The following is a 26239-nucleotide window of genomic DNA, read 5'->3' on the forward strand; positions in this document are numbered from 1 at the left end:
AGTTGAAAGTAGCAGGAATATGAGCTTAAATTGGATCCTCTTGCTCCACAAATGAGTCTTTAGGATACTGCATCTCCAGTGCTTCCTCCAAAGAGAGGGAATCCTCACGGCGTGCTGCGGGGCAGGTGGGATGACTGGGCACGCAGCTGGATCCCAGTGTGAACGAATGGTGTCAGGTCTTAAGAGAATTTCTCTCTTGCACCTGCAGACCCCTGCCGTGGCCTTACACAGGCCTGGCTTGGGAAATGCCACTACAAAATCCCAAACCAAGGCCAGGTGTGTTCCCTGGCCTGAGGACAAGTGATACAGCAGGGTCCAAATCCTCCTGGCTTCCCCCAAACCAAGGGGTGGTGGCTGCACCCCTTGCAGTCTCTGGCAAGTGTCAGCCCCCAGCCTGGGTCTGGGGGGAGCCTCGGCTGCCAACAGCATGGGTGCCCGGGGCCATGGGGCTCGGTGCTGGGGTCCCAGCCCCCTCTGCCCCCTTCTCCCCCACTTTCCTTGCCCACACATCCCCCAGTCATGTGCTAAAGCCATCAGTTGGCCATGCTGCTGTTGTGTAGAGAAAAAGAACAGATAATGGGAGACTCGGGCCTGGAAGGCATGAGGCAGAGGGTTGCTGATGTGTTTGAGATACCATTAAATGAGACAGTAGGAGTTTGCTCTGCTGGGCTCCATCAGCTCAGCAATGCGGCAGAGCATGGGAGAAGCTGGGCTGCATGGGGAGAGGGGGAAGGAAGAGGAGGGCTGGGCTGGGAGGAAGGCCCAAGAGATCTCTGAGCTAGGGGGCACGTTTGTCTAACTCTGTCCGTATGTGCCTAACATTAGGTTGTGAAAATCTGGCATCTAAAAAGGTGGTAACTGGCACCCTGGTCTGTTCCCAAAATCCTTCAAAAGCCTGAAGTACTTCACATTACATCTTGAACTTCCAGCCCTGCCAGTAACAACAAAACTCTACCAGACTGGGCCTGGGCTCAGTTTGCTGTCATTGTTTTATTGAGGCAGTTCTTGCCTCTCACAAGCATGTGCTTTTAATATATAACATAATTGCTAGGTTGGTACAGCAGCGCCTTAAAATGAAAATTAAGGCTCAGATATGGTATCTTTGAAGAGAAGAAGAGATGAAGCATGTCAGTGCGTCCCAAATGGTAAGTAGCGTTCAGGCGGTTACCTCTGTATCTGATGAAATTGTAACTTGCATGTGTGGATAATGGTACTTCATCAATATACAGTCAATTCCAAGTGATTCTTCAGAAAGGCACTCTGGGCACATGCCATCTCAGGAGGTTCAAACCTTCTAGTTCCTTGGGGTGGTTTGCATCCTCTTGTTTTTTGTCATTTGCATTCTCTCATTTAAATGGTTTTTGCCAGGGACTCTTAACTGCCTTTTAGGATAACCACCTCCCTCTGGCATGCAGGGCTGATAATTCTCCTTGAAGGAAAAGTTACTAGGTACAAGTAGTAGCTCGTAACTTTGAGCAGTATTATGAAGTGCCCCCCCAACTTTTTAGTAGCAGCTTTGTAATTATTTCTTCATTGCACTTTGCCTGAGTAGGAAGGAGACTTTTATGTGTTGATTTATATGCTGTCTGCTCTGCAAGAAAAGTGTTTGGAGCCTGGGAGCAACTCTGAAACGACTGCCTTGGAAAACAAGACTTGAAATGTCAATCTCACAGTTTGAGGTTTCACCTACTTATGTTCCAGCATAAATGTTTTAGTATAAATGCAGGCCATTTATGTAGTTATTATTCACAGATTAGTTACTGAGATCCATTTCTTGCGTCTGCGCTGCTGTTAGAAGGTCAGGAAGATGAAGTTGCTGTAGAAAGGTGCTGCTGAGCCACGTGAAGCAACATGGAAGCTGTCAGGCCAGACAACGCAAAACTGCCAGCTACTGTCAGTGTTTCTTTTTCTGGTGGTTACAGAACTTGATCTCACTGCATCCATTCAGGAGACATTTTGGATGAATTTCAACTGCTTGGCTTGTAAAACGCGGCTGTTGCTGCTGGTTTTGAATAAAGAGCAGACTCGTCCCCCGACGCAGCCCTCCCCAGGCCCTGCAGTCTCCACATTCCCATCCTGAAGCGATGGAGCCTGCTTTCCTGCAGCAGAAACACTCTCCAGCTGGTTAGAGGTGAGATTTTGGATCCTTTCCCTTCTCCCTCAGTGCTCAGCTTTTCCTATGGGCTGGCTCCACGCTTCCTGCTCACCAGGTTTCTTTTCCTGGGAAACTCCGACCTCTTGGTGGGTTTGGATTTCACAGCTGGCGCCAAGGAGTCGGACACTGCAGAAGCAGACCTGTGTGTGCATCCTGGAGTCTTAGATCTGTGCCATGCTCTTCTCGCCAGCGATGGGGCATAGGCTCTGATGGGATTGACTGTCTTCACTCAGGGTGCAGAGGCACATATAAATAGTACATACTCTCCTAATTTGCTGTCAGATAAAACGGTGACCACTTTTTAGCTGCAGTTGTCTTTCGAGTGACAGCATTTGTATCTGAACTGTGAGTCTTAGGTGTGCCATTAGAAGTTGTTTTTATTTGCTATTCACGTTGCTGCGCCCTTTCATGCGGGAGTACTCTTGCTATCGCAGTCGTGTCATTGCAGACAGATTCCCTGTCCTTTTTACTGAAATATTTTGTTGAATCTTAAAAAAGGATCTTCCATAGTTCTGCCTCTCGTCTCTGCCATGCTAAAGACACACCAGAAGCAAACACATCTAAGAAACTAGTTTTCTGCTGCATTTGTCACTGGGCAAGCTACAACCAGCGAGTAGGTTCATATCCTACCCTCTGGTCTGGGAGAGCCTGTACCAAGGCAGGGCAGGGAGCTGCTTTGTGTTGCAAACATCCTTTATTTGTCCTTTTATTGAGGACAAAGAAGATACCTGTGAGAACAGTTTAGGAGCAGCAGGAAAGTGCTTTACTACCTGTTACCTAAGCGGAAGGGGAGGGCTCATGCTGTACCCAGTGATTTCTGGAGAAAAGTTTGTCTGCACCCCTGAACAGGACCAAAAGCCTGGGCTGATTCTGACCAGGAGTAAACTGCTGCTAAACCTGTTTGCAGTGCACTGTCATTGATGTGCCATCTGGGGGTGACCACTGAGTGGCTGAGGTTTGTTAGCCAGAAACCTTTCAGGCAGCTCTGTCCTACAAGTCAGCTGCCATCTCCGATACTGCACACAGGCTGGGCCAGGTTAAGTATTAGGCACACAGACTGGATTAGCAACCTGGTGGATGCTCCTCTGCCCATCAGATTAAAACCCTCCACAGTTTTTTCCGTACTAAATCAAATCAGGTACCATTGCTCCCAATGAATGGATCCTCTGGCCCAAGCATGCTGCAATTCCAGGAAACAACCCTGGCCCTTTGCCTAGATTTCCTAAACCAGTGTAGCCCAGTCGCTCTGAGATGTTGTGTGCACTACCACACCTCTCTCCCTGCCTCCACAGCCATGTTTGGAGACAGTGTATAAACATATAAACATGCAGTTTAATAAACTTGTTGCAGCTGGCACCAATTTGTAAACTGTTATGTGTAGGAGCAAAATGCCTTCCACTCCCAGTAGTGTTTGGCTCTGGATGTCAGCACAAGCTGAACTGGCACTGAGTTTCTAGAGCTTTCCATTAATTTTTTTTACATACTGAGGGCCAGAGGTGATGTTACAGTCCATTATCATGCCAATGTCACAAATCAATAGGTAAGCAGATCAATATTTGGTTGCTTAAGTATAATCTTTGTAACATTTTAAAGGGTGAAGTGTGAATAACTATGCCAACCCATTTGAAAGGGGAATGTAAGGGTAACCCACATCCACATTATTAATACTTCACTTGTTCATATAGGGCTGCTTGGGCCTTATATAAAATATAGCTCCCCTATAGCATTATTGGTCTTACCATCTTTATACAGATGATGTTTTGGGTTTTCTTTTCCATGTATAAACGTAAGAAAATTCACTTCAAATGTGAAGATAAAAACTTCCTTTCTTCTACTTCACTCAGTACAAATCAAAACTGAAAAAAAAAATCTAGCCTGCACCATTTGGGAATGCAGTGCTTCACTTAAAAGCAAACTGTCTTACTGCTGTAAGTGTAACTGAAGCAGCCAGTCTATGTGACTTAACTAGAACATTAATCACGTTCAAAGCTTTACAAAATGAAGAATTTTGTAGCTATAAGCAAGGCTGCTGCCAGCTTTTATCATGACAGCAAGGTGCTGGGGGGAATACTAGCCTTTGGCTCTCCCCTTTGCTCTCTGTGTTGCTTCACACTGAGGAATCTCCTGTGCATGTACAGTTATCCACACGCCTCCTCTCCTGCCAAAGGAGAAAGAGAAAATCACCTACATAAACATGTTTACCACATATTAATGAGCATCACCTTGAAACTTTGCAATAGGAACCCTCTGCTAATCTGACACAATTCACAGTGCATCCAGGGTGCAGTTCAAGGAAGACAGCTATTTAAAGTATAGCCCACATAATTCAGACTGATTTTTAGCTACAGGCAGATAAGCATGGGTCAGTAGATATTTAGGATGTACTGCCCCACACCAAGACTCCCTCTGTGTTCTGGCTACACCATCCAGCCACATACTTTAGTGTTCAGCATAGAACAGAACAGAGGAATAAATAAAATAAAAATGCATACGTACATCCGCAAGACTGGTAAAAGCAGAACCTCAGCTCTCATTAGGCCTGTAATGAAAATGGGATGTAGGAGAACACCATCTAAATTAGCTTTTCTCCTAACCACATTTTTAGAGAGAAGTGTTTCTGTGCTTTTAAAGACACCATCAGCACTCTAAAGAATGATCTGAAGGATCAAGTCACGCAGAAATTAATTTAAAAAAATTAATGTAGTAAAATTTACTTGTGTCACAGAAAGTCACCTAAAAAAAAAAAAGTAAGTTCCTGTGCTTGGAAAAAGATCTTTGAACATCACTGCTATTTCAAGCAGCCTCTCTCCAAGCTCAGCTGTCTGAAGCTCAATTTGTGGTTAAATTCAAACAAAACACTCAGAACCAAAAAGACTGCAGTTTTGTAGAAGCAGATGGGATACAGCAGGAATGGTTGCTCTTGGTTTGGGTCTAAGCTACTTTTAAACTTTGAGTACTTAGAAACAGAAAGGTGAGAACACCTATCAGCTGTTAAACAAAAATAAAGATTCTGCAGTGGTAGTGCTACTACTAATATAAATTAGGCAAGTATTTCCTCAGACCACATTTGTTTTACCAGCACTACAGGACTCTACAAACTTTATTAGGTGAATGGTTTCAGAGCGAGATCAAAGTGCTGCACTATTACTTCTACATGTGTATCTCCAGGAAGTGAACAAGCAAGGTGGTTGCAGGTTTGTCCCTGGACTTCAGGGGGTGAGGGGGAGAAGAAGAAAAAAAAAAAAAAAAAAAAAAAAAAAAGACAGACCAAAGCAGCAGGATCTCCCCTTTACTCACATGATGGTGTGTAAACCACAAACTCAAAACACTTTAACCTAAACTCACAGAAGAGATGGCAGACTGAAAACCATAGCTGGTTTCAAGTAAGTGTGACAGACGACCTCAGTTCCCTTCCTGCACATCCAACTGCCAAATCTCTCCTAGCTTCTCCTTAGCTGAGATCACAGCTTTTTCCATTTCAAATCTAGGAACATCAAGAACAGGGTATAACGGCCTGAAATAAATGCAATACAAACAGAAGGGGCCATGTAGGGATTGTGTTATTCATTTTTTTACATTTAATGAAAAATTCCATTTGTTCAGTCATAGCTGCTGAAGAATGACAGACTACCACAAAATCCAGAACATCCTCCCAGATTGCCACAGAATACACTGGATCGCCTCCAGAGGCTCTGCCAGTGTGACGCTGATTTGTAAGAAACACTGTTCAAACCTGCACATACATAAAAGTTTTTGTTCAGCAAAGAACTGGCTATTTCAGAATTCTGGGATGTCTTGGTTTAACAGTTTAATATCGGGGGGAAATAGCTTTTTTTTTTAACAAAAAAAAAAAAGACAAAACCAGCAAGAAGTTATATGGCACCAGATTCAAGATGTGGTTTGCTTAAGTTAATGACAGGTATGTGGAAAGAGAATTATTATTTTACATTTCAGACCACTGAAAACAGTAAAAATATCAAAGGTCCCAAAATTCAGTCTGAATAAGATATATTACTAAAACCACCACCCCTATCCTAACAGGCTAAGACATTGCATCTAACAAAATTACCCACCCAATTATTAAAGAAACAGCAACGTTACTAAGAACAGCTCACTAAATATACAGAACTACACTACCTAGGTAGAATTTATTGCAAAACCAGGAAAGAGACTGCAAACTAGAAGTCTGTCTTCCATTTTAGATTTGTATCACTTGTTCGAGTTTCAGTCACACACACACACGCGCAGCCTGTACACAAAGTTGCTAACACATTTGAGTTCCCACAGTCTCACAAGAAACCTTAAAACATTTCAGTAAAAAGTTAAAATGAGATCTTTTACCACAAGGACTATAAAATCCCACCCACCCACCCCAAATTTCTAAGTTCTGGATTCTAAAAAACATACATAAAAAAGAAGAGTTATTTCAGTAGTACAAAGACTACCTTAAATATATCAAAGAAAGTCTAAAGAGAGTTAATGCAACTGGAACAAAAAAAACCCCGACCTGCATCACACAGTCAGTGCTTTCATCAACACTGCTGATAAGCTCTATGTCTCTAAATGTAGTAGAGCATTGGTTGTTTTTCATTTAACTTTTAATTCTGAGGTTACATTAAAAAAAACAGTTGTAGCGATTCTTTTGAGCTGCTAGTTTCATGAGGAAAAAGTCCCTTTCAAAATTTCAATAAATATGTTGACATGTAAAGTTAGTTGAGGTTGTCATGCAAGACAAGTTACATAACCAAGACCAACTCAATCTTTATAATAAAGGCAACTTGCATTCAAAAATGAACTTTACCCTTACAATTTTATTCAAAGGGTAAACATGAATTAACCCAGCTGTTTACCTGAATTACAAAAGTAACATGATTCAATATGAAAATAAGAAACTGTCTACAAATCTCTGACAGTAATAAATTGCAATATACAATGCATACAGGAGTTATACAGAGCAACAAACTCTTGTACAAAACAAAAATACTTTAATACCTTTAAAATCCAATTTTTCTTTTTTTTAAAATCATCATGAAAAAGATTTGAGTCAGAACTCACACCTCAATTAGTCAAGCTTCTGGTAGCTACATTACAGCTATTTAATATACAAAGAGAGAAATCTCTTCACCAGTCATTAAAACTGCCTCTTCGTCAGAGTTGCACAGCTTTTCTGTTTCATGATCCCAGATACAAAGTTTTCTTCAAATCATGAGAACTGAATTTGTTGAACACCAGAGATCTAGAGAAAGAAAATGCAAGCTTACATTCAAATGCACCTTTTCTGAAACCGCACAACTAGCTAGCTAACTTGAATTGTTACAGTGTTGGAAAGTCATGACAGCCACCACAAAGAACTAAGTAAAATTAATTCTCCTATTTCAGAACAGGGCAGCTGAATTAGCATTTGAATTTTAGCAGCAGAAGGGAGAGCAGGGGATGCAACACAGTACCTGTTGATACGATGTTGTGTAGACCATAACATTCTGCTGTTGGCCATCTGTAGTTATTAAACCTGCTGGCAACTGGTTAGCTGCAAAAGAGCATTTTAAGAAAGTTAGACAGGAACTGCAGGATACAGAGCCTTGTTGGATGTGTCTGTCACCATTAAGTAACATTTAATTGTGGTCTGCTCCAGGACTACGGAGCCATTCCTCTCCTAACAGCTACCATCCTACACTGTGTGTAGACACACTTTTTACCGAGTGGTAAAAGTAAACAAGTTTATTCCCATTAGGAAGAAACACTTAGGAAGCAATAGTCACATTAATTTTACATCAGATAAACTAAGAATGCACCTTGTCCTTCCCCTGTACGTATCTGAAGCAGAACATGCAGTGCTGTACACTGGCAAACGGAGTGGAGTTTGCCATCCTGACCACTGAAAAAAGCAATCTCCAGCATTCAATATCCAAACAAACCAAGAATTGTTTGTTTGTCTAGACATAAGGTTAGCTCTTGAGCATACACACACGAGGAACACCACAAAATTGTTGCGCTTCTCTGTAAAACAGGATCCAGCAGGGACTTAATGTGGAAGCCCTGTGGAAGGCAACAGAGATGAAGAGACAAGCAATGACCAAAAAAAAAAAGCACATTGCCGGAGCCTGACATTACACTGGGTGCCTTCAGTGTGCCCTTTGGGGTATGCAAAAGAGCTCTGAATTTCATAGAGAGAGAAGGCCAATGAACAGAGTAAAAAGTACTTCTGAGATATAGAAAGAAAATAAAAGGAGCGATGCTCTAAGACAAATCTTCACAACAACACGTACATTGAGCTCTGTGACATTTACAGTAGGTACAACTGCTACTTAGAAGCAAAGCAGCAAAACTCTGAAATTGCAAGTCACTGCAGCATAACGTTCTCTGCTAGAACCTTTTTGTGGGCAAAGAGGGGAATTCACATGAAACAAGATACTGGATGCAGATACTGTCAGAAGTTTCAGAAATGTTCTCCCTCAACTTCTGAGCTGCAGCTTACATGTTTGACATACAAGTCAGCATACATACAAAATAAAGCTTTTGGAACAGTTACCACATATTGTCTAGCTTGGAAACTTGACAAATCAGACTCCCAACAGCTGCAATCTAGAAACCATTTAGCAACATACCCAAGATGAGTAAGTTGGGCCTATAATTGTGCTGGAGTCTTACTACTTCTGAACCAACACAGCTACTACATATGAATACGGGTACGAGTTTACTGTTTGCATTGCCTAGTCTTCAATTATAAAACTGAAATAGTCATATAAAAAAATACAGCTTTCTGTAAGTCCTCTGCAATATTTAGGTTTAGATTCTTAATTTCCAGCCAGTTTTATGAGCTTATCCTCCAGGCTAGAAGACACACAAAGAGTCTGTACTGTTTTATAAAGTCAAAGTCATCACATTGGAAGCAAACTGTGTTTCAGACCTGGAATAGGTCATTCCGGTCCTGAGGCTTTGAATTTTTTCTAGTTCAGTAGTCTACCAGTGATTTTAAACAGAAGATTTATCAGATGCTTGAAAAACTAAATCTTGTCAATAGATACAACTAGAGCTGTGCCTCCTAATTCTTCTGGTATCAGCTTCAAGATTATCAGCCCGTAACATTTAAAAGCCAAGGTGAAGACTACATGCAGGAATCCAGCATCAACAAAACCAACACAAAGACCCAACAACTGTCAGGCTTTAATTCACAGTATAAGGAAGAAAAACTACAGTGAATGCATACGATGCTCCTTGCTCTACAACTTTTAGTTGCCAATCTGTGTATTCTTTTGAATATAAGAAATACTAAGTGTTTCAGAATTATACAAAGATGATGTTCTTCTCTGGCTCATTTCTCAAAGACGAGCTCCTCAAGTCATCAAGTGGAGTTTATTTTACTTTTTCCTCAACAGTCTTGCAGGTAGAATGAATGTGGCCTAAATATGCAGCTACAGGGGGGCAGGGGGAGAGAAAAAAAAAGTTTGCACCTTTCATTACAATCTGTGTTGAAGTGTACAGAAAAATACTGGCAACCAATGTATGCATTTAACAGCTGACATTAGCCATTACTAGTCATCATTATCACTATATTACTTCATTCTGACTATAAACGCTACTGATTGGGAGGGAGCACTGATTATCCTCCAGGTATCTCAAATGAAAATCTTAATGGATCACAGGTGTAACATGTGGCCAGTGCAGGATGTATTCCTCAAGTAAGAAATCTGATGTCTAAAGAAAGAGCTGCTCTTAGAAAAGACATAGTAACATAATAAATTAGAAAGTATTACTTACTAAATGCTTCTTCTGTGAGCTCCTCACTTAGACCGTCTCCAGTTGTAACCGTTCCCCCAATTCCCTTTTCTCCTTTCATTGCCTGGAGAGAGAAAAGTGGAGGGGAGAGAAAAGCTGTGTTAAGAGTACAGTTGGCTTGAGATTGTTTCCAGAGCCCAGGAGCTCTAGCCAAGGTTTGGAACTTGCTGAAGAGTCACTGTGCAGCAGCTGGAGTTTGAAATCCAAGACCTGTAAAACTATGGGATTTAAGAACATACATAGTACAAGAACATATGAACGGCATTTTTCATCTTAGCCATACTCCTCAGAAACTAAAGCTCTGCAAACTAGCATTGTGTAGTTTTGCCTCCTGCAGAAAAGTTGATGATCCGCAGCAATCCAGAAGAAGCACTTAAGAAAATTCCAAGAAATCACAGAATCTCAGAACTACCAAGAATGTGCAACATTTGCTTACAACCACACACCATACAACTAGGAGTTGACATTTAAAACCAAGATACTAGATTTCTTTTCCCACATCAAAAACTACAGCCAGAAGGCGTATCAGCACAGAAAGCCAAGGCTCCCAGTCATCTGCATGCAGTTTTAAAAGTATGATGTTTGGTGCTTTGTGCTATTACATAAGAACATCTAAGAAAATAATATGGCTATAAAAAGTATTCTCTGCAACTGTTTGATGTAGACTAAATACTAAGGAACAAATCAGAAGTATTTCTCTATATGCAGTACCCTGAAGACAGAACTAGCTGTCGTGGAGGTTTAAAACTGATGAGCAAAACACCCAATTAAAAAAAACAATTAAACCCCAATCCCACTACTCTGCTACAATGCCCATAGCATACATATCTGCAAAAATGGTCACTTCAGAATTAAAGTAGTGTACACCCACTTCAGACTCCTCCAGAAGTACTGAAACTAGTTAGGCACTACTTGCATTTTTAATTAAAGCACATACAGCACTTTGATGGCATGTGCAACTGCTACACAGAACTGGGAAGATAAAGCACACAGCGATACTTCAGCTTTTGGACTACACCTGTTACTCAGTTATCATGGAAATGACCTTCTGGGAAATGGAAGCTTCAAGTGCTATCAGCAAATTAAATATCACTAGCAAGTCTGACCCTATTAATTAAAAACATCGGTTTACAGAAAAAAAGTCTGAAGAGCATCTCTATCTACAGCACTGCCAATTTAGACATGCCTACTTCACTCATGCCAGTAAAACCACAGGGCCATACCAACAGAGGGATCCACATTAAAAAATAAAAATAAAAACTGAGGGTTTTTTTTCCAGGATTGTTTTAATCCTGAACAACTTCTTCATTCAGGACTATGAGGAAGAGAGGTCACTGGATAAAAATAGCTTTGATTAGTTTGGTTAAATCCGGTATTCTGAGGTAAAAGAACACCAAAGTAAAGAAGCAAGCAAGCATAACTCTTCAGTCTCCAAACAGAAGAGACAGGGGTTTGGGGAGGGCAGACCAGAACAAAAAAAAAAAAAACACAAAAAACCAACACACACACACAAAAACGTCAGCACACACAAGCAGAAGCAACTCTGTCAAAAAGTTTGACTTGCTGAAAGGAAAAAACAAAAGTCACTTTCTGCTAGAAAAGAGATAAATTAAACTGCTTGGACCACATACATAGCATGTACTGTGTATCTAAATTAAACTGAGGGACAGGCTAAAAACTCAAAACCCACTAGATTATTAAAAAACCCTACACTGAAGTAGGTATGTTGGAGTAATGATTTACGTGGAAGCCTGAGAAAAACAACTTTTTCTTTTGCAGATCTAAAGCCCAGACAAACAATAGGCATTAGGCTAGTTCCTCACGCGATGCGGTCTAGTACAGTTTTATTGATTGAATCCAAAGATCGAATTAAGTATTCTTAACAGGCACCTTTAAAGAAGAGAGTGATTTACTACCAGCAATATATTAGAGAATTTATTCAGTTGAAAGCTTTAACTGCTTTGAATCAGCAAGTCTAATCAAAATGCTTGCTTACTCCTTTTTCTCTTGATATCCTCTGGAATGCTTTTAAACATTGCATTAGTCCCTGACAATAGCTGCGAGATACTGTGCAAGTTATCCATTATACCATTACAGTGACAGGGAGCTAAAGACAAACACAACCAGGTTAAGTGAGGAAATACTGAAGTATATACCAACCTCTCTGAATTTTTGGAGGTATAACTTCAAAGGTTCAACATAGCTATCAAACCCCAAGGTAGACATGGCAAAGAGAATATCCTCTCCATTGATGGTCTTTCTTTTCTCTTGGTGACACCTCTCACTGGCTTCTGACGTTATAAAGCTGATGAATTCACTTACACACTCCTGCACGCATTCTTTTGCATCCTTAGCAATCTAGTAAGGAAAAAGTACCATAAAATGATTAATCAAGATGCAAGAAGATTAAAAACACCACCACCAACACAATCCCAAAGAGTATGCTACATAAAGGAAGCTTCCCAAAACCTGATGACAATACACCCATTTAGACAACACCTGTATGTGAGGGAACCACTCAAAATGTGACAGCTCTGAACACCGCTGCAACATGATTTTAATTTAGTTTTACTATTTCAAGCAGTACAGCCAACTGCCAGGATCTCCTGAAGCCATAACTATGTTCTGTACGAGCTTTTACATATAGATGCCTCTCAGAATTGCTTTACTTTGTTTACATATGCCTTCTCCTTAAACCTGTTTATTACAACGCCATGGTCCACTTCAGTCCTCCTTTTTAATAGACCCAGCAGGTCCAACCCCACTGCAGTACGTTACCACAAATTTGGCAATGACAAGTATTTCTATTCTGGCCAGATTCAGGGACTAGAATATATGCCTAGCAGCAAACCTCTCTAATGCTTTAATATTCTGGTATAAATTTTTCAAATGAGATTTCAAATGAAGAAACATATGCCCCTGGCAAAAATAAGTAAATTTGATTATGGTTTTCAGCTAGACAAACCTAATTTACCTAACTTAAAATAACAGCAAGCATTACTCATGATTATTTGGGAAGCTGACAGGAGCCAACTGAAAGATTATTATAATTAAGATTCTTATTCTTCACGTGAGAAGAACCTATTTGTATTTAAAAAACAATAACGAAGCAGTAACCGTATGTAGAATCTTCACTAGTTCCTCTGATATTTTCAGACACATAGGGTGAGATTTTCAGAAGTACTCATCAGCCAGCAGCTTCCCCTGCAGTTTCTCACAAAAACCTCCCTGATTTTTCAAGACAGCTCAATATCCCATATGCTAGATTTGAGAAAAATCTCATTTTGATCACTAAAAAATTATGACAATATGGACTAGTGAAGAGATTTTCACAGCAAAGATATAAATGTAACACCCAGATCTCCAGAAAGCCCTGAACACTATGAAAGTACAAGCAGACGCAAGTAAATTACATCTTGCTTCTATTTAGAGTGATCTCAAAAAAAAAAGGGAAAAAATAAGCAATCAACTTTAGCTGGAGGAAATGTTACTGGGGCAGGAATTGTACTGGAATACAGTAGAGAAACAGCAACAGGTTTAAGATAAACAGGTAGAATGGTCAATTATACAATCACCAACTCAGCAGAATGGATTAAAGAGTCTATTCTTAGACATAAGAAATAAAATACATCTTTAAATATCTGGCCTTATCTTCCACATGGTGTAAGGCAGACTTCTTAGGTCATTTTGGTATTCGGATACATAAAGATTTGGACAATGGAAGACTAACCATTTTTTTCTTTGGGAAGAGAACTGTAGTTTTATTTAATCCAAAATGGTTCACTTATTCCAAATTTTATGCACCTTAATAAAAGCAAATTAAGTTTCTTAAGAGAGAATGGCACAGAAAATATTCTTACTGATAGGGGATTGTCACCAAATCTGACCCATTATGACAATTTCAGAGAACATAGCTTAGAAAAGGAAAGCTCTATGAAGCATGCTGTTCTGGAAACCCTTTAATTACAGCAGTAACTAAACACTTTTAAAAATTTAAGAAAAATGGACTTGGGTCTCAATCACCTCCTGCTCAGATTTTTGGTTGGTTTGTTTTTTTCTTTTATAAAACTTTTCTCCAATAAGCCAGGATCATTTGGAAAAATATGTTGTTCTACCAGCTCAAGTTCACTCAGAGGAAGGAATAAAACTCATTAACACACTTTCTTTACCAGACAAGGGTATTACCTTTCCTGTTTGGGGTATGGCATTTTTCATTATCCTTGCAACATTCGCAATTGGAAGATATATATCTTGTTCTCTAAAACTCTCTTTTGAGCCATTTGTATCTTCGTGGTCATTCATGCTGTCCTCTGTGTCTAATGAAATAAAGAAAAGTTAACAGAATTTGTGTTTGATAGACAGCAGGCAATAATTAAGTCAGTTTAAAATCTTACACTGAAGGACAAAGACCTTTGAAAGCACAGTGTATTAACATTGTGGAAATAATAAAAAAAAATAGATGCAACACCAGGGTACCTTTATGGTTGTTCGATATCATCTTTATCACATTATGTGCAGAAATGTACATGGCTGTTGAACACCAAGCACTCTTGTCATATCAAAATAGAAACTGTTTCCTAAAACACCAATTTTTTCGTCACCACCTCAAAGGACTGTGTCAACATTGAAAAAAATCTAACCCCCACCTTCAGAACTCAGAAAAAATGCTTTATACAGTGAAGCATTACAAATACAAACAACTGCAAATTCTTGGCTTGAAAGAAGATAGCAGAGAACTATAAAAGAGGAAGGAAATAAATAGTATTTACTGTAACATTTCTTACCATCATGAGGCTGTATCACATAGTGACTGCCACCAATGTAATCTCCAGCTATTCCTAACTGAGAAGCATCTGTTGTGGAGCTATCACCATCCATCTACAACCAGAAGAAGGAAACCTTTCAGGTATGTTTGTTACACCATTAAGTGCAGCAATGGCTGAAAAGCAGCACTTTTATCAACTTAAAACTATGAGACCAATTTATACAAAGCATAAATATTTTGTCATTTGAGAACAGTGTCTCTCTGTCATTACTGAGCCTTATTAACAGTGGAAACAGTGAAACTGTTTTGTGAAGCTTCCCCAAAAACTCAGCTGGAGGCACAGGCTGTGCACAGAAAAATCTGGTTCATGCAGCACATTGATAGCAATCTTGCATTATTCCCGTGAGAGTCTGACCAGAACAGGCCAAGGCATCTGTTTCTCTGAACAACCCCCAAAACCTACACCAGCTCACTGCATGTTTTTCCTACAATTATGACACCAGGTGCATCCTTCACTCATCGCCCTCCACCCAAACAGCTTTTGTCAAGCCCACTGACAAACTCCTCCTAGCCAGACCTCAGGACCAGCTATGCATCCTCATTCTCCCCGAGGCACCAGTCATTCCTAGGTGCCTTCTGTGTCATGTTTTCTTTTGCTTTCCCTGGTCCTGCACTGCCTCAGTCCTCCGGGCATCCTTCAGTGCTCCTTTCACAATGTTCTGACGTAGTGGCCCACAAGAAACCTTCTCCCTGAGGCTTTAGACAGTCACAGTTTAATAGGTAATTTGACTGCCAGGGGAAAGAGGGAAGCCAAGAGAGCCAGCACTTCCCTCCCTGGCCAGGGACCTTTGTCCCAGGAGGCACTGACCACGTTTCAGCTGGAGGAGTTTGGGACAAGCCTGCCTTCCCCGCTTCAAACAGGGCAAAGCTACTGTGATCATCAGCAGCCATTTTTCTGGTAAGTCTCAACATCTGCTAGGACATCCACTTCATGAACAAGTAAATAGGTCTCACAGTGCTGCTCCAAACAGAGGCTGCTCAGCAGCCTGCTGCCTCTGCTCTGAGACACTGCACGTGTTACACTTCCTTCTGTGGAGGTGGAAGAGGTGAAGATGCCTCCTATGCCCCTTAGAAGTCTGCACCTTTTATGTGAGGACTTGCCACAACAGCAATCCATCACTGCCCTCTGCATCCATGCTTTGCCATCATACACAACACGCAGATTCACGTCCATTCTTGCAACAGCAAATGCTTCAGGCCACGTAACCTGTTGCCATATTGCATTTTTACTTTTTCAGGAATAACTGATTGCCTTAAACACTATCAGCAGGTGCTCAGCAGAAAGCTTAGACCTATTAAAAAAATCACGGCAAACAACAGTTACGCTTTCAAGGGGGGCACTTTAGCAGTGCCAAACTTAAGTCTGAATTCAAGTCTCTAGCTTTTTAAAACTTTTGGACAATCTTGACTTTTTTCTAGTTGCAGGTGCCTTGAAAATTAGTATGTTAAAAATAAACTCTTGCAAAACATTTAGTTGCCGCGCTTTTTCTCATTTAAGGTGTTATTTTTGCAGTTATGTGCTTTAATAATGCTCCTTTTAGAGAGAGGAAACCATGAAAATTAGGGAGGAAGAAGGGGTTCCCACCGCATTAGATGCGCAGCACCAGGTTCACCTTTGCCCTGAATTTTCTTGGCTATGTTTAACATCAAACACCACTGTTAGCATTTGCTTATCTACCTGTTCACTAGAAAACCAGGTCTTCCATTCTCATTCTACACTACACAGTTTCTTCGCTGGACTAGCACTGCCCATCCTGCCCAAGTTGTTTCTGATGAGAGCAGCTGACCTTACTGACAAGCTACACACAGAATCCTGTGTGAGGCAGAACCCAGCTCATTCACTCACTGACCCGCACCAGCTGTGCAGGTACCCTGGTGTCTTTGGAAAACCACCTCTACCCCAAAAGGGTCATGTGGTCATTGTTGGTGAGACCACGCTCCTCACTTCTTCCCAGAACCATTAGCCTGAAAAGGGAGAGGGCGGGAGAAGCAATCTTGTACTATTTTTATACATGCCCAGAAATATGAGCCGTTTAACCTCTCTCTAACCTGCACTTTGCCTGTGGCCACAGGGCTGGGTTTTACTTTCCAGCCTCTGGGCAACATCCGGTGCTACACTTGGCCACAGATGCACAAATAACATGAGCACTGCTCGCATGCCAGGCAATACTACAACAGCTGGATGTAGCCTTAGGAGCTGTGTAAGAGGAAAAAAAAAAAGTCCAAAACAACTCTTCCACCTCTTCATCATACAGAGTATTACACACATACACCCTCCGGGGTTTTCTTTAAACACTTCTGATCCCTTTTGATGGGCTTCTGCAGAACAGTTTCACTTCTTACACAGAAGCTCTGTTCAAATGAAGGGTAGCGTTTTAGGCATTAGTCTTCCATGTGCCAACTTTCACATAAATTTGCTTTGTATGCATAAGGCATCCTCTTTGTTGGCAGATTTGATTATGCTTTTCAATTTTCCAAAGGGTCTGCAGTTTGCTTACTCAGCTTACTGTAATGGCAATGCAAGGATATCGCAATCCTGCACGTCAAGATGACTAAAAGTGACATCACCCATCATTAAGAGCTGTGTCTCTTTCCCTTCTGCAATTTGAAGCAATTAACATTCTGCAGTCTGGTAAATCACAGAAGCTACCTCCAAAATTAAGTTAGTTTTCTGGCAGTGTTGTTCTCAAGTTTCAGCTCTCCAATCCCTGTCAGAATTAGGGTCTCCGCGCACTTTAAGCATTAAGTTTACTCAGCCCCAGTACTATTTTAAATGCCTTGATGCTTCTTCCCCTCTCCTTTTTCAGTCTTCTGTGAAACTGATCTTCTAAAATGCTTCCTTCCTCCAGGATTGCAATATTCCTCACATTTCTACAGTGACGTGATAATTCACTGGTTGCTGTTTACCCATCCTGCAGGCTACCCTATCTGAATGTTTATTGCCAAGACCCAACAATATTCTTTAAAAAAATACCTCCTTTTTATTCACCTAGCTCACCTTCAAAAGACAATTCCTGCCTCAATCTCTTTTAAACCTCCGCTGCGTCTGTATGCAGTTTTGGCCATATTAGACTAATGCGTCCTCAAGGTACTGTATTTTTATTTTTTTCTGTGTGCACATTTCCATTATCTACTTACAGTATATCTCACAATTAGTGAGAATGAGCAGAAGCTTATCAACATTATGAATCTAAAATAGCAATTAGCAAAATTGACAGGAAAAGGCTTGCAAAAGAAAAAGACAGTTCTGTCTCATAAAGAAAACGGGCACTGACAGCTTAACATCAACTAAAATTACTTCTGTGGGTATTACTTTAAGGAAGACTTGTAGCTGCCAGGCCAACCTTGGGACAGGGGATTACAGACAGAATAACACCCTTCTGCGTAACGCTTAGCATAACCAGGTCCTAATCCAGGATCACAGGATAATTCAGGTTGCAAGTGGCCTCAGAAGGTCTGTAGCCCAACCCCTGCTCAAAGACAGGTCGACTCCAAGCATGGAGCAGGGCTCTCACGGCTTTATCCCACCACATCCTGAAGACCTCCATGGACAGAGCCTGCCCAGCGAGCCTCTCCCACAGCTTGGCTGGCCTCATGGTGAGAAAAGGAGTGGTATCTCTACACACTGCTTCAGTCCAATTAAGTGTGGTGGAAGGACTTCAGTCACACTGCTATTTAATTCAAACTACATCTAGGCACCTGAATACAGAAACAGTAATTAATATACCATCTAGTATTTTTTTTGAACCCAACGCATGACACTAACACAACCCTGCTGAAAAACGTGCTCACTGTTATCTTAGTCATCTCATAATCAACCACATTACAATTTTAATTTCAGATGTTCCAAATTCAAATCAATCACTACATATCTGTTTGTCAGCTCGGCACAAGGCCTGTAATACATAAAGAACACATTGCTCAGAAAATGAGAAAACACTGCTCTCAATATGCTGTTGCTAATTAATCCCTCCTTAAAGCCCCCACCCCCAACCAAACAACACCAGAAAACCTACCAAACCCACAAAACTAAACTGTGTCCCTGATGTGACTGAAAAGGCAGCAGTCCAATGTGCCATAGAAACAACACCCTGCCTACAGTAACTGCAGCCACTGGAAACCAAAGGGACAACAGCTCTTACACTGGCACATGAAGTAGAAATAGCTGCTTCTCTAGATGAAAGTAGATGCTAACCTTTATGAACAGGCAAAATCCTGGGAGATCTAACACTAAAAGTTTCAGACAGGCAAAACCACAGATTTTGCTTTAGCCCCCGGAGCCGTTACAACTTTCTTTAAAGAAAAGTACCTATTCACAGGTTATATATCCCACTTGCACGGCAGTTTTCAGCATGCAGACATGGCAATGTCTTTTAATACAGGACAGCATCTCCTACACCTGTGCAACCACTGAATCACACAAGGGAGAAGGGCTTGCAACACGTTGGTCTTGTAGCACCTAGTGCATGCATCTGCAAGAAGCACTTATTGCATGTTGTACATTCCTCTTGGCCTTCAGTGCTAGGAAAACACTGAAGCCCCTTTATGCGTACCTATACTGACTGAATCAAGACTTGTAAGCTAAGCATATCAGACGTGAAAACGTGTGTCTCTGAAGTGACCATGCCACCATCTGATTTTTTATCAACAAGGGAGTGAAACGGAACAATACAAAACACTCAACCCAAATACTCAGTGATACACTGCAAAAAGCAACCAAATACAGAGCAGCAGCAGAAAGTTTTCTGGTGGTGGGTGTTTTTTGGAGGTTTTGGGGTTTTTAAAATTTCTAATGAAAAAGAATATTACTAGGAATATACAAATTAATGGATCCAGGGAAACTAACCTGAGAAATATGTCAGAAGAGAAACATTTTGTATCAAGGGCAAAGAAAATTCAGTGATAAGACGGAAGTGAATGAACATACAGGTTTACACTGACATGTGGTAGAAAAATTTTCCAGAGGCTTAAAAACACATGCTCCATCAGCTGCCCACAACTCAAACTGTTTCTAGAATACATCGAAACTGAATTAATAAAACCTCAGTATCTCAAAGTATATCTTGCATCCTGTTTAATCATAAAAGCTCTCTTAGAAGAGCAGTATCAGTGCCTCAGCTAAACGACAGCTGAAGAATGCAAGCCCAGACCTGTTAGCACTAAGAGGAAGGGTTTAAAACTTCGGTCAGTATAGAAGGCAAAAATAGAATCAAAGAAAGAAGATTTTTGTCTTCAGAATGGGGAAGTTACCTGGCAATGACTTGCCAAACTGGTCTGCTTAGGGACATGGTTCAGTGGTGGACTTGTCAGTGCTAGGTTAACAGTTGGACTCAAACTTAAAGGTCTTTTCCAACCTAAAGGATTCTATAATCCCTAAGGGGAAAAGAAAGATCTCTTCCAATTCACATGACTCATGTCACCCTGTTTCCCAAAAATTATTGCCCTACAGGAGGGACAGCAAAAAACAATATGCAATGAACTGAGGCACTTCATACACTTTCTACACAGCTGTCCCTGCCACAGCAGCAGGGCAGAAATGGTAACTAAAGCTGTAGGTAGTAACCACATCAGTCCTTGCAGATTAATTTTGACACCACACCTTGTCACAAGAGATGTAAAAACTAAAGTAGTAATGTAACAGCAGAGACAATGAAGATCTGAGACTTCTGCACCTTCACTTGCTGCTCCAAAACAAAAATACAGAATTTTTAATTGAAACTACAATTTTGTTTTTCAGTGACTTCTGGAGAACCTCATTTCTCATTGAATTCTCACCCGGCAGCAAAGCAGTGTCTCCTGCAGCAAGAAACACTAACTGGTAAATACATTCACGGGACATTGTTCCAGCAGATCCACAAAAATGTGAAGTTAAAACCCCGTAGCACATGCCTAGAACACAAACAGATGCTGCTCGCTCCCTCTCTCTCCATCTCAGGCTCCTCTAATCTCTCACATTCAGAGTTTTCCCCCACAGCAGAACTACATTAGGAGAAACAGACTGATGCTGAGAGGACCTAACAGTGTCACTGAAGCCTGTGAGCTCCTAGGCTGCACCAGGCTCCTTCCCCTGGACCATGCGGAGGAAACCTTTCCCTTGTGAAATCCAAATATTTCCACCTTCCACCATTGTTCATCTTATAAGTCCTGGTATCATGGATCCAGCTGTGCTAAAGCATGTGGTGGCTCCTTACCAGGCTGGCTAACTGTTCACAAGCATGGTTAGCTGCAATATGTATGGGTGGACTAACAATGCATGTATTTTTACATCAAGTAGGAGTGGATCAGTGATATGAAGCAAGCAGGAGAAACTGAGTTTCCATGCCTTCTCTTTTTTGGCAGTAAAAGAGAGAAGCTGGAGAGAAAAAACCTTAAGATGAATGGAGGAATGGAGGCAGTTTTGTTGCTTTTGCGAAGCTGGAAGAGGACAGCAGTGCTGAAGAGACTGTACCAGCACCTCCTTCCTCCTGCAACACTGATTGAAAGCCCCGTTATTACCTTTCCATATTAAGGTTTTGATGCTTTTCTCACAGTTTTTCATGAAAAACTAAGCTCATCTGTTTATGAAAGTAGGAATCCATAAATCCTGCCTTCTCCTTTTTTACGTTTGATAACGTTTTTAAGTTTCCCTTCATTGCAGTAGCACATCAAGTGTGCCGAGAAACTTACTAGTCTCAAGCAGTAAGGCAAGTAAGAATTTTACAAAACTAGCTCAGACCAGGCCAGTATTTTCAGTCAAAGTTATCAGATTTGCTGACACTTCCTTTTATTCTGCCAATGTTACTTACCCATGTTGTTTCATATGCATATAAAGTCATGTTTTGCATTTTACAAGCACCTCACCACTAAAATACCAATTTCCAAATACCATGCTTCTCTAAAGCATTACTGCAAAACTCAGTACTGAATAGTCAAATTTCTTTCTAAGCAAAACTTTAAGTAAGGGTGAAGTGACATTAGAGATCTGCATTTGAAAGTACTAAAGAAGAGCCTTGCAAGCATTTTTTAAATGTTGACAAAACAAGATCATTAACTTGAAAAGTTTCATAGTATTTCATGTGTGCTATCTTCACAGTATCTTGAACAATCTTTTTCACCCAATTTCTGTAACTGCCTCCCTTCATGTAATTACCACAAGTAAGAGGTTCTCTATTAATAAAGTCTGAACTGCTGCAGCTGCCACATATTAGTCTAAAGAGTAATATCTAGCATTCTTGACTTCTTTCAAATGTAACTTCATAACTGTAATGCTGGCAGCCAAGACCATATATAATCACCCACCCAATGCAGAGCACAAGACACAGACCTCAAATAATGATTCCGATTAAGCCATCTCAGGTCTCAGAATTACAAATAGATCCTCCCTTAATGTTAGAACTGTCATTAGCCACAGGCCACATAAGTGAAGAAAAAAAGAAAGTAATCACTAAGCTTATTATTTGGAAACACTATGCTAATGAATATGCATAAACACCATTTCTGCATTCCTGAAAGACAATTAAAGCCAAACTACGAATAGTGTCCAAAGCGGCTACTTCCATTTTGCTTTTTGCTGTTTTATTGGAGTTTCTTTTGAGAAAGGTGCAATTATTTGTCAGTAACCTCTATCAGCAAGATACACAAAGGTTATTACATATAAGAGAGCTCATTCAAAGGCCAAAATCCAGATTTCTACATCCCTCACTGCCTATAAATATTCAGGTCATTGTCATCTGTTATTTTGCCCTCCCAAAAGCAATCCTAGCACACTAGGCAGCTTTTAAATGACAGTTCTTTGCAGAACAAGGTATTTTCACTCAAGCCTTGAAGCAACTGGTAAAGCTAGGTGACTGATTTTCTATTGCCACAGTATTGCAGCAGCACCTAGGAATATTTCTTTAACCAGTGTACCTCAATAGCTGTGGGAACATTACTAGAAGACTTTTTTTATTATTTTCCAATATGACTGCCTGTGAATAGCCTACACAATACTCCTTGAGAATCACCAGGTACCCAATCTGTGGATGGAGTGGCACCTGGCACACACAGGTATGCCCAAGAACACTTGCTGAACGAACAACAGTTGCGTAGACATGGCAGAACAGTGGAGTCCCACCTCCCTCCTACCTGCCAAGCGTTACAGGATAAGCCGTGGATGCTGCCCGGCTGGGCCAGCCGATCGATCTCACTTCCTGATGCCATGCCCTTCAGCGATGCTGTTGCGCGGGGACAAGGGGGTCGGGGACACACACACCTTCCTACTCACACAAACAGTCTCAAAGTCTTCCCTGCGCCTAGCTCGCATCTGTGCGATACATCCCTCACCCATCACCATCCCTTATTTTCAAGACGTGTCCCCAGTTGTTCAGCAACTTTATTGTCAGACACCTCGGCTGTGATTTCTGCGCTGAACCTGCGGGGGGAGGCCGCACTCCGCCCGCTGCCCCCCCCTGCAGTCACCCCCTCCCCGAAGCGCCGTGCCCGGCCGGGGCTGCCCGGCCCGGTCACGCGGGTACTCTCACCACATCCCCGGGCCTCGCCTATACTCCCTATCCCTGCACAACACCGCCAGACCTTGGAGGGAATTTCGGCCTCAGCAGCAGCGGTGGCGGCCGGCGGGCCGGGGCCACTCTCGCCCCGCTGCCCCGCTCCCGGCCGTGGGCGTGGTGCAGGCCGGCCAGCAGCGCGCCGTGCCCCCCGCTCCCGCGGCGAGGGGAGGGCGCTCGGTGGGCCGCGGCGCTGGCCGGTCAAAAACAAAAGAGCACGGAGCCCCCTCCGCCCCCGCACGGCGAGGCGCGGCCGCCACAAAGCCGCCCGCCCGCCTCGCCCGCCATGCCGCCGCCGGGAAGAGGGGCCCTGGGGCAGACCGAGCGCGACCGGGCGGGGAATCGCTGCCGAGGGGTGGCGGCGGGCACCGGGCCGGCCCCGCAGGAGGCCCCGCGCCCCGCCAGTGCCGCGCCGCGACCTCAAGGGGCGGCCGGGCGCCCCCCCCTGCCCGCGCCCCGGCCGCCGCAGCCCGGCCCGCGGCGGACACGGCCGCGGGGCAGCCGCGCTCCCGTCTCCGCCTCCTACACCCCGCCGGCCTCCCCCGCCTAGGCCACAAAATGGAGCCGGAGCGGGGGGAGGGGGGGGGAGGGGGAGCACGTCCTCGCGCCCGGCCCCGAGGGGAGAGGGCGACACCGGCGCGGGCGGACGCCCCGCCACCCCTGCCAAGACCCCCGCCACCGCCTCCCCGCCCGCGCCGCCGCCTCCCCCCCGCCCGCCCGCTCCGCTCCCCCGGCCGTGCGGCCCCCCGCGCCTCCGGTCGCACAAAGAGGCGAGCGGCCGGTGGCGGGGCCCGGGGGCTGCCGCCCCCCACTTCCTGGTCCCCGCGGCGGCGGCGCGGCGGCAGCGCCGGGGCCCGGGGAGGGAGACGGACATTTCATTCGAGCCTGCAGTGGAACCGGTTACCAATCATTGGCCGGAGCCAGGCACAAACCTCCAGTGCGGCCCTGGTTGGCTCCCTCCGCAAATCGGCTGTTTGGTTGGACAGAAAATGGCTGCGAAGGAACCAGTCCCAGCGCGGAGCCCCGCTTCCCGCAGCCGGGCTGCCCTCCCTCCGCGCCGCCTCCCCGCCACGCGCGCCGGCTCTTCCCCTCAGCGCGCTGCCTCCCGCCGCCGGCCCGCCCGGCCCTGCCCGCCTCTTTTATGCGGACGGAGGCGCCCGGCCCGGGGGCGCCAGGCCCGCCCCCGCCCCGCGCCGAGGGGCCCCCGCGGCCGGGCTGAGGTAAAGCCGCCTGCGGGCTGCACCTGCTGGCTCCCGGCCTGAGGGAGGGCTGACCCCCGCGAAAGCGATCTCTCTCCCGTGGGGTGCAGGGCGGTTGGTGGTGTTTGTGCGGTGGGGTCGCTGACAGACGCAGTTTTTCCTCGGGGCTGCGGTGAAGGAAACCCTGGGAGGTGGGGAACGGGGGAGAAAGTGGCCTACCGGGCAGTGACCTGTTGCCCTTGTCCCCGTCCTGTCCCCTGATCGCTCAGGCGGCAGGGGTCTGCGGTCAGTGGGGCAGGTACCGTTTTTATAGTGTCAAGAGGTTCCTCAGCTCTACCCAAACTTGCCTTACACCTGCATAGAGGTTCATCGGCTGAGAGGAAAACACCACCCCCACCACCCCCGGTGAATTCCTAGGTCTCACCTAGACTGAGAAACAACAGGCTGATGTTCGTCATCGAGAAGGTCAATGAAGAAGGAGGATGGCCCGTGGGACCTAGGTCCCAAACCATTTGTTGAAACAACACCTTGTGTGAGAGGACCTGTGGTTCTGTGTTGCCCCTTCCCTCTACAGAAATAAAATAGAACAGCAAACCTGAAAGGATTGTTTCCTGCTGGTGATACAGGGCCTAAAGAGCACATTTTCCTTTCACTTTTAGACTTTTCTGAAGAAATACGGGTCGCTGGGTGAGGATGATAGTTGGACTGACTGCTCCGCTAAGATTTAGAAACGTCTCTTATGAAGAATTTATATGAAACACTTCATAATCCACCAGTCCTGCCATTCACTAAAATCTGAGAGAGATTTTTTTTTCTAGGTGAAGGCAGCCAAAGACATTCCACGCATCTGCCATCAGCATATGTGTATGTGCAATCTCCACAATGGAGGTAACAAGAATATTTTTGTTTTCATAGAATCATTTAGGTTGGAAAAGACTTTTAGGATCATTGAGTCCAACCATAAAAAGCAGTTGTGATATGGGAGGAAATGGTGGCAAATAGGAGGCTCCTGTGCCGGTGCTGCAAATGGAAAAGCCAGTAGGTTGGCAGAGGTCTTGATTCAGGTGACTCCAGTGATGCCCCAGTATAGGAATGATGAGGCTCGGTCTAATCTTCCCATGCAGGGAAGCACTTGGTTTATTCAGACTCACTTTGCCAAGTGTCCCTGGATAGCTGATCTTGGAGGTGCATTCCTAGGCTTTTGGGAGTAGGTGCAGTTCTTAATAACCTATAGTCATTCTTCATTACTTGAGGTCCTTGAGTATTTACTCTAAACTGATAGGAAACTCATGTTTCACAATGGCCTTTGCTAGCATTCTTCTTCCAGTTAATACCTGATAAATAAGTGCATTCCCCTCCTAGCTTTCTTCTGGCATTTGGATTTAAACAAAACAAAACTCAATAAACCTTACACATTTCCACTTGGCTTCACATAGCAACATTAATTATATGTGTTTTGATATCTCACAAAGATTCAAATTCACTCAAAATGTCCATTTGTTTGGTTTCTTTTGAGTTTAAACTGAAACATCGTACGAGACAAATTTTGCATGGCCTCAGGTTTTTACTGCAAATGCTATATGCAGCTTGATTCTGCCTCCTGGGTACTTTTTTTAATTAGTTTTTTTTTTTTAAATGCCCAGAAGATGTAAAATAATGCAAGAACATTCACTGACTTTGGGGCCTTAGGGAGTGCATTTTCCCCTTTATCTATTTCATAGCTTGTGTTCACTAAATATAATACCATGACAATACACTATTC

General features: G+C 43.3%; 1 protein-coding gene across 4 annotated transcripts; it reads right to left on the reverse strand.

The window, feature by feature from the left end:
* Positions 1-6946: 6946 nt before the first annotated feature.
* NFYB (nuclear transcription factor Y subunit beta) lies at positions 6947-24344 on the reverse strand. Of its 4 annotated transcripts, none has more exons than XM_040595513.1 (7): positions 24211-24344; positions 14716-14809; positions 14117-14247; positions 12092-12289; positions 9914-9995; positions 7603-7682; positions 6947-7391 (listed from the first exon to the last, which is right to left on the reverse strand). In XM_040595513.1, exons 2-7 carry the CDS (start codon positions 14807-14809, stop codon positions 7359-7361), a joined length of 618 nt encoding a protein of 205 aa, XP_040451447.1. In that variant the 5' UTR covers positions 24211-24344; the 3' UTR covers positions 6947-7358. The 4 variants fall into 4 exon arrangements, with proteins under 4 accessions (XP_040451447.1, XP_040451446.1, XP_040451443.1 ...); XM_040595512.1 differs by having other exon boundaries at positions 24183-24272; XM_040595509.1 differs by lacking the exon at positions 24211-24344 and adding an exon at positions 23307-24173.
* Positions 24345-26239: the final 1895 nt, after the last annotated feature.

This window comes from Falco naumanni, chromosome 5 (assembly GCF_017639655.2).
Source record: "Falco naumanni isolate bFalNau1 chromosome 5, bFalNau1.pat, whole genome shotgun sequence".
Classification (NCBI taxonomy): Eukaryota; Metazoa; Chordata; class Aves; order Falconiformes; family Falconidae; genus Falco; species Falco naumanni.